Consider the following 9,041-nt stretch of genomic DNA (forward strand, 5'->3'; position numbering starts at 1 on the left):
AAGGGAACCATCTTTTTTTGTTGTTTGCTTTCCTTTTTATGTTTTCTTTTGGTTTGGGGGGTTTTGTTGAGACAGAGTCTCGCTCTGCCACCCAAGCTAGAGTGCAGTGGCACAATCTTGGCTCACTGCAAGCTCTGCCTCCCAGGTTCACGCCATTCTCCTGCCTAAGCCTCCCGAGTAGCTGGGACTACAGGTGCCTGCCACCACCCCCAGCTAATTTTTTGTATTTTTAGTAGGGACAGGGTTTCACCGTGTTAGCCAGGATGGTCTCGATCTCCTGACCTCGGGATCCACCTGCCTCGGCCTCCCAAAGTGCTGGGATTACAAGCGTGAGCTACTGCACCTGGTCTCTAATTTCTTTCTTAAACACTTCAATTATCTATCCTTAGTAAAAGAGGGTAGAGGGACAGTGTGAATGAACGTGTTTGGTGACCAAAGGGAGTGTGAAATGTTAAGTAGAGAGGACGATACCAGCTCCAGTGTGGTGTATAGTTCATTTCAGAATAGAGTGAGAAATCGCTGTAGCCAGGGATAACTGTGCAAGGGTGTAGTGGCTGTAAGAGGCAGGCAGAGAGGCTTGTACTTGACATAGGTGACCAGAGTAAGATTTTGAAGACTTTTTTTTTTGTGAGACGGAGTTTCACCCTTGTTGCCCAGGCTGGAGTGCAATGGCGTAATCTTGGCTCACTGCAACCTCTGCCTCTCGGGTTCAAGCAGTTCTCCTGTCTCTGCCTCCCAAGTAGCTGGGATTACAGGCACGCACCACCATGCCCAGCTAGTTTTTGTATTTTTAGTAGAGACCGGGTTTCACGAAATGTGTGTTAACCAGGATGGTCTCAATCTCTGCCCTCATGATCCCCCCACCTTGGTCTCCCAAAGTGCTGGGATTACAGGCGTGAGCCACTGCGCCCGACCTGAAGACTTTTGAACAGTAAAGCAAATAGAAAGAGTATTGTCAGATGAGCATGAGACAGAAGCAGTGCCTGGGATGGCTTGGAGAGCTTGGCATTAGGAAGACAAGGAGAAGGCAGTTCTACTAGTTCACATTTCAAATAGGGGAAATCTGATGGGTGTTGGCAAATGACTAACACAAGAATGAAGTGGCATGATGAATCAAAGATGACTTCTAATTTTTTATCTTAGGTGAACCAAAGAATTTATTCCCTTGACCAGAAATAAGGCCCCTAACAGGGATAAATAATTTAGTAGGTAGAAGTGGATGAGTTTGGTTAGAATTGATGACTCTGAGGATATCATGACATATCAAGGTTAGAAACATGGGCCTAGGCCAGGCGCTGTGGTTCATGCCTGTAATTCCAGCACTTTGGGAGGCTGAGGCAGGAGGATTGCTTGAGTCCAGGAGATCAAGACCAGTCAGGGTAACACAGTAAGACCCAGTCTCTACAAAAATTAGCCAGGCGTTGTGGCACGCTCCTGTAGTCCCAGCTACTTGGGAAGCTGAGGTGGAAGGATCGCTTGCACCCAGGTGGTCCTAGACTTCTGGTGGAACTGGGAGTAGTCAGATGTAGGGTAGAGTTGTTAGAGTGTGGGGTAGACCAGGGCTTTTTGGACCAAGCATCATAACACATGGAACCAAAAGTATGACATTGAGATCAACTCATTCTATTAGATACCTGTAGTATGGGTTCATCTAGATGCCTTATAGGAGAATCAAAGATGCCCCAGGAAAGAAGAGAGTTAGTGAGAGACCAACAGAAGATTCTTTCCCTCAAGGATCAGGCGGAAGAATACCTCCAGCAAAGGAGAAGTAAAAGGATCATGGACCAGCGAGAAGAACTAGACTTGTGTTGTATGGTAGACCTCATTGATGAGTCCCTACCACACACAAGACTGTGAAAGATTATAGAGGGCAGGGTGGCCACAGGATAGAGGATCCTGAGGGATTTTATAGTTCAGAGGGGCAAACAGCCAGTTGTCAGTGGCTAAATGTAATACTTTGAAGAATAAAAAAATGCTGAACTGGACTTCAGACAGCACAATGTGGAAATGCAGAAGCAATAGCAATTAATCCTAATGATGGAATGAGAGGACATACGATCCCAGAGACTAAGGGAAGGACATTTTTCAAAGGCAAGGGAAGTGGCTAACCGTGACATATGCAGCTGAACAGCCTTTAGGAATGAAGTCCCTCAATTTGGGCAATAAGGGAGTCAGTGATGTTTGTCAGAAAGTAGTTTCAGTAAAACGCCAAGGTTAGACGCCAATGGCAAGAAGTTAAATAGTGAGAGGGATGGTTCATTCATTCAGCTGTCAACCAAATGTTTATTGAGTCCTGTTCTGTACTGGAGGTAAGAGGTAAAGGAGAAACACCAGGGTGGCTAGAGGGGACAGCAGGATTTCCAAAGAAGGAGAACTCTGGCAGGTGATGGAAGCCTGCAAAGACAAGAGAGAGACAGAAGATGGTGAGGAAGAGAATGATCCAGACAAGAGATCAAATAGTGCTTCTTGGCTGGTCATGGTGGCTTGTACCTGTAATCCCAGCACTTTGGGAGGCTGAGGCAGGTGGATCACTTGAGGTCAGAGTTCAAGACTAGCCTGGCCAATATGGTGAAACTCTGTCTCTACTAAAAAAAAAGAAAGAAAAAAAAATATAGACAGGTGTGGTGGCACACATCTGTAGTCCCAGCTACTTGGGAGGCTGAGGCAGGAGAATCGCTTGTGCCCAGGAGTTGGAGAGTTGGAGGTTGCAGTGAGCCGAGATCATGCTAATGCTCTCCAGCCTGAGCAACAAGAGTGAGACTCCATCTCAAAAAAAAAAAGAAAGAAAAAGATTAAAAAGGGGCTTCTTTAAAATGTAACCTTAAAATGGTCAAATTAGCCAATAGGTTAGACCTAGACAAAAGGCAGGTTTTTTTTTTTCTTATATGTGGGGAATTGGCCCCATCATGCGAAGGGGGTTCAGTTCCTCTTTCCCTTGGTGAGAACCTCTTTCCGAAAGTGAGAGCGCATAGCGGAGCAGCTCAGGTGTACTTTACTTTTCAGCCACTCGGGGGAGACCTTCTACCACAAACCCGCTGCTGGCCAGGGCTTATGGAAGTTTATTTCCAGGCAGTTAAAAATCTGTTATATTCCACTTCCTATCTTAAAAATGTGAAAAGTACATGGTTTTCTGTTCACTCCGTAAATGACTGTGCCACTCTTGCATTCCCTTCTGTTCCTAATAAAAAAAAAATCCCTTTACATTAATTCACTGAATAATCATTTAGGTACTGCCCCAGACTTCTGTGTAGGGCTTTACAACTTTCACAGCGCATTTATGTGCAGTGACTTACTTGATGGTGGTGGTGGGGGGTGATAATTATAATATCACTGTCTCATTTCACATAGCAAGGATATTAGGGCTTTGCCTGCATTCAGGACTCTTTGTTCCATGTACTTTCATTAATATCACGCTTAAGAAATTCCCCCCAAAGTTCTGCCTTTATTTTTAGAAGCCATCTTCCTTGTTCAGGAATGATACGGGATGGGGCAGGTCCCCTGGTACTGGTACCAAAAGGAGGAAGCCTCTGTTCTCTACCTCCTACTGTAGGCTGGTCAGGTTCTCCCCGCTGTGACCTAGCATGAGAACAGTGGGTGGATGTGACCATGACAAGGAGAGTGAAGAGTGATGCTTGGAGGGCTTGGTGTTGCCTCCACTAGATCTGTCTGGATGAAAACAGGATCAAAGAAAACAACTGTCAACCGTGGAACTGCCCTGTGATCCAGCATGTTACTCACCCTTGTAGCCTACAGCAGTTTGGGGCAGAGCAGCAGTGGGATCAGCCCTCAAGGGCACATGCCAAGGGCAGAGCAGCCCATGTAGACAGCTTTGGAGGGCATGGGGGTGTAGGGAGTTAGGGGTAGCTCCTCGTTTCAGCAGAGCAGAAAGTGATGTAGGAAATCAGAGAGGGCACACTGACAGTCCCCAGGCCTCATTTGGCATGTGAGCTAACATCAGAATGCAGACATGCATTTTTGACTTAAAGTTTTATTTATTTTTATTTTGTTATTATTATTTTTTTGAGATAGAGTCTCGCTCTGTCACCCAGGTTGGAGTAGAGTGACGCAATCATCGTTCACTGCAACATCTATACCCCAAGCTCAAGTGATCCTCCCAGTTCAGCCTCCCAAGTAGCTGGGACTGCAGGCGCAGGCCACCACGCCCAGCTAATTATTTCTTGTCTTGTTATGTTGCCCAGGCTGGTTTCAAACTCCTGGGCTCAAGTGATCCTCTTGCCTCAGCCTTCCAAAGTGCTGACATTACAGGTGTGAGCCACTGCAACAGAGTTTCAAAATTAGTTTCCAGCACTGAAAAATCAGGAGATGTCACACACAGACACACACACAGTGTTTGTTTTTTTTTTTTTAAACCTCTTTGAAAGCAGCACTAGTATATTATTTTCCCATGGAATTGAGCTGATGAGGCATGGGCTCCCTAACTTCCCTCTCTTTTCACAACCACCAGTTTTATTTATTATTGCTAATTTTCTGGCCTCCATAGGCAACTGAGTTTGGACCATCTGATTGAAGCCATTCTCCTTGGCTTCCATTCTCTCATTCTTGACTCCAAGAAGATATGCAGTTTACCTGTGGATGTCCATTATTAGCAGTTTCTTTGTAGCTGTATTTACCTTAGGATGTTAAGCAGAACTATTTTCTGAATGATCATTTCTATATAAACAGGGAAACACGAAACCTAAGGGACTAGTTGGCCAGGTTCACCTAGATGTGTACACACATTCTCTGGAACAACTGCGGGAGTGCTTGTCAAGCATGGCCTTACATTTAGGGATTCTCAGCGGAGGGAGACCAAGTCATGCCTTGTATGGAAAGTTCTTTCTTCTGTTGAGTCCAAATTTGCTTCCCAGTATCAGCCATTTTGTAGTCCTTAGTCTGCCTTTTGAAATGACAAACTAATCTTAAAACGAGAGTTTGTGGGAGCCAGAAAGAACTTTGGAATATCTGCCTTCGCATTCTCAGTGGGCAGGTGCCCTGACACTTAGTAATGTGGTTGTGCTTACCTTATATCCTCAAAGTTCTGACTTATGCTCACTGGACAGCTTTTTCCTTTGGTTGAACCTCCTCATTGTATTTCAGTATGTACATTAAAGGGAGTCTTTTAGGCTAAATTCTGTTTCTTTTTTATTGGCATTAGGATTATGTATATCACGTAGTGAGTGCGATCTGTGAATGGACAGTGGCCTTTGGTTTTATTTTCTACTTCCTAACTTTCATCCAAGATTTCCAGGTAAGTGTTTATCAATTCAAATGTTTTAAATTGCTGACAATTAGGATTCATAAAAATTTGCAGAAGACACTTTGCATTTTTAAAAAGAGCACTTTCTTTTTATCTTTAATGTGTTTGACAAAAATATGTAAGGATTGTACAACTTCATGTATTAGGTTCTTCCCAATGGGAAGCATCTTTAATAGCTCTCCCACCAATGAGATTTTCATATGTCCTCTGCTGTTTGATGTTAATAGTCATGTATCCTGCTTGTTTTCTTTTAGGAGGTCTCACTTACTAGTTCCAAATAATCGAAAGTAAATATATCTTTTTAAAAAATAAAAGTATGCCGAATGCGGTGGTTCATGTCTGTAATCCCAGCACTTTGGGAGGCTTAGGCAGGCAGATCACCTGAGGTCGGGAGTTCGAGAGCAGCCCGACCAACATGGAGAAACCCCATCTCTGCTAAAAATACAAAATTAGCTGGGAGTGGTGGCACATGCCTGTAATCCCAGCTACTCAGGAGGCTGAGGCAGGAGAATCGCCTGAACCCAGGAGGCAGAGGTTGCGGTGAACCGAGATCATATCATTGCACTCCAGCCTGGGCAACAAGAGCGAGAGACTCTGTCTCAAAATAAATAAATAAATAAATGAATAAATAAAAAATAAAAGTGTGTTGTTCAAAAAATATTCCCAAAGCAGATAGAAGATGGGACTACATCAGATTTGTCCACAGGAAAAATCTTACATTTTCAGACAAGTGAATTATTAGCTCAAAGGATATAGAAAGCCAAGAAAATTGTTTAGGACCTGACTCAAGGATAGCACAAACCATAGTGAGATCATTCCTTAGGTGGTGCAAAGCTGTTGGAAATGTCATCGTCAACGCTGGGATTGTTTAACTTCTTTTAAACCTTTTTCTTTCATTTTTTAAAATAGAGTGTCACCCTAAGGATATCCACAGAAATCAATGGTGATATATGAAGAAAGAAGAATTTGATCTCACTCAGTGAATGTTGCAGGACATTTCTAGAAGTGCTACAGAGGACAGACAGGGTTTTGAGGCCGCCCTGATTGTTGGGATGCATCTGCAGCACATCCAGGACTTGAATTTCGTTAAGAGTTCCTAATAGTTGTACTATTTCTAAAGATGTGTTTCCTAGAGAATGTACAGCCTTATGACACTGTAGTGATGTTTTTATAATTTTCTAAGTAGTTTTTTTATATCAACAAATTCATATACAGAAAAAATAAGGTGTTACAAAAAATGGAGAGCTCTTATTTTTGTACAGATTCTGTCGTTTTTTTTATTTGTGTGCGATTTATGGAAATACATTAAATGAGTAATTTAGGTTCAGTACGTTTGCTACAAAGTAAAATCAGGGGATATTCATTTGTAAATTTTATTCTTAATGAATGAACTGTATAATTTTTTTATCATAAGAGCATTTATAAAATTCAATTTATAAAGATCATATACCCAAATCATAAAAATTTAGTTAATACATTAACACTAAGATACTGATTTTTAGCCGAACTAAGCAAAGTGCTTCAACTGAGAGGCCTTTATACCACCATGTACAGTACCTCTAAGTGAATATGAAGACCTTGGTTTTGAAATTCTGCCACCCACCTTGTTTCTCCCTGCTCATGAGGCCGCACCTTTTGCTCTTGCTGCTAACTGGCCGTTCGTAGTGGGTATAATTACAGGTGGAATGGTTTTAGTAAGTCAGGTGAAAGCCACCCTGTATTGTTTTTGGCACAACTTGATATATAGTCTGACTCAGAACTGAAACTCACATCTCAAATTGATTTCATGCCAGTAAATGTGGCAAAGAGAATAAAGGCCCAAGAGCGAGACAAGGAGAAAGGAGAAAGGAGAAAGGGGCAGCCAAGAAGAACTTCTGGGTGCAGGATGCTATTTATATGCTCCTCGTTTTCATGCCTGTGACTGGATGTCCCTCAACACTAGGAAATATGAGTCAAGCCCATTGTATTAAGCAAGAACTACAGACTCTATCTTTTCACCCAAATCATGAATGACCAATAAAAAGCAAATTATTCCAGAGGAGGAAGCAGCCCTTGAAATGTTACAGCTCAGGCCTGAAAGGTGAAGAGCAGGAATTCTGTCTTTCAAAGACCCTAGAGCATAAACCCATGTGTGGCCAAGTGGGTTCAACCCTCAAGGACACATGCCAAGGGCAGAGCAGCCCATGTAGACAGCTTCAGAGGGCATGGGGGTGTAGGAGTTGGGGGTAGCTCCTCATTAACTATTTGTTGGATGAGTATAGGGGTGAGGCTCAGTGGCAGTCAGGTACCTCTGCAATGGCAAGCTGTCTCCCCTCTATGTGTTTCGCATATGTTATTAGAACATGTCCCACACCCCTACCACTGCCATGTAGGCCCTTTAATAGGGTTGAGTAGAGAAATCTGGCAATAAAAGGCTAACGTAAGCATGCTTTCTTTAAGATGCACCATAAATGGTTTTCTTTAAGTGAATGGAAGAGTTTGACAGAGAAACACCTTTGTAAGCAAACATTAAGAATGCTGGCTGGGTGTGGTGGCTCACACCTGTAATCCCAGCACTTTGGGAGGCCCAGGCAGGAGGATCGCTTGAGCCTGGGACTTTGATTCCAGACTGGGAAACATGGCAAAATCCCTACAACAAAAATACAAAAATTGGCCAGGTGTGGTGGCATGTGCCTGGAGTCCCAGTTACTTGGGAGGCTGAGGTGGGAGAATCACCTGAGCCCAGGAGGTTGAGGCTGCAGTGAGCCATGTCAGTGCACTCCAGTCTGGGCAACAGAGCAAGACCCTGTCTCAAATAAATAAATAAATAAATAGCATGCTAATCATTTCTGGGTTCACTGTGACTCGTTGTAATGCTGGGGATCCCCTTTGTAACACTGGGACTGAAAGACAGTGACGAACGCTATGTCAAGCATTCATTATTCTGAAGAGGAGGAGAAATGTCACATACCTTTCCCATGGGACCTATGGTGGAATGAATCCATGGTTCTGCCTCACTTCGAGCAGACTTTTGTTCTCAGTACTCCTCACGATGGATTTTCAGGCTTCATTTTCACATCTCTCTGCACAATTAGATTGGGAGCTCCGTGAGGGCAGAGTATGTGCCTTGATCTTTATCTTTGTAATGCCACAATGAACACAGTGCCTCCTGGTACACTGTAGGTGCTTAAGAAATACTCATTGAATGCATGAATGAATGAATGAAGGAAGGAAGGAAGGAATGACTAAGGATGTTTGTAGTGCTATAATATAGAATGGGATTTACTCCGCTTTACTTGTTAGTTTCTTAATAAACAAATAGTCTGCATCGCCTGGTAATGTTGACTGTTTTTCTTTGTGTACTGTAAACATTTCAGTTGTTTGGACATCCCCATTCTATGACAACTATCTTCAACCTGGACAGTTACCACAGACATGGCTACATGAGCTAGACCAAATGTACACCTGTCTTGGCAAACTGAGAAGGCCAAAAAATCACTCCAGACAACCATATTCAACAGATGCCATGCAACCTCTAACCCTGGTCTTATTCACATTTTGGTATTATTTCTAATTTCCATGAACTTGCATTTCCTTGGACCTCATGGCTGAAAGAGTTAAATGAAATGAAATATTTCTTTATTTTAATTTGGTTTTTTTTTTTTGAGTCTAGTCCTGTTGCCCAGGTTGGAGTGCAGCGGCGCAATCTAGGCTCACTGCAACCTCCGCCTCCCGGGTTCACGCCATTCTCTTGCCTCAGCCTCTTGAGTAGCTGGGACTACAGGCGTCTGCCACCACGCCCGGC

The 9,041-nt window shown here is 43.3% G+C and overlaps 1 protein-coding gene across 1 annotated transcript in view; it reads left to right on the plus strand.

Moving 5' to 3' along the window:
* The window catches only part of DRAM1 (DNA-damage regulated autophagy modulator 1), a 49,280-nt gene extending 40,705 nt beyond the window's left edge, over nt 1-8,575 (plus strand). Inside the window, exon 4 of the mRNA XM_011934945.1 lies at nt 6,167-8,575. Coding sequence (XP_011790335.1) covers nt 6,167-6,211 — 45 coding nt within the window. The 3' untranslated portion in view covers nt 6,212-8,575. The remainder of the gene's footprint in view (nt 1-6,166) is intronic.
* Nucleotides 8,576-9,041: the final 466 nt, after the last annotated feature.

This window comes from Colobus angolensis, unplaced genomic scaffold (assembly GCF_000951035.1).
Source record: "Colobus angolensis palliatus isolate OR3802 unplaced genomic scaffold, Cang.pa_1.0 Scaffold10, whole genome shotgun sequence".
NCBI classification, from domain to species: domain Eukaryota; kingdom Metazoa; phylum Chordata; class Mammalia; order Primates; family Cercopithecidae; genus Colobus; species Colobus angolensis.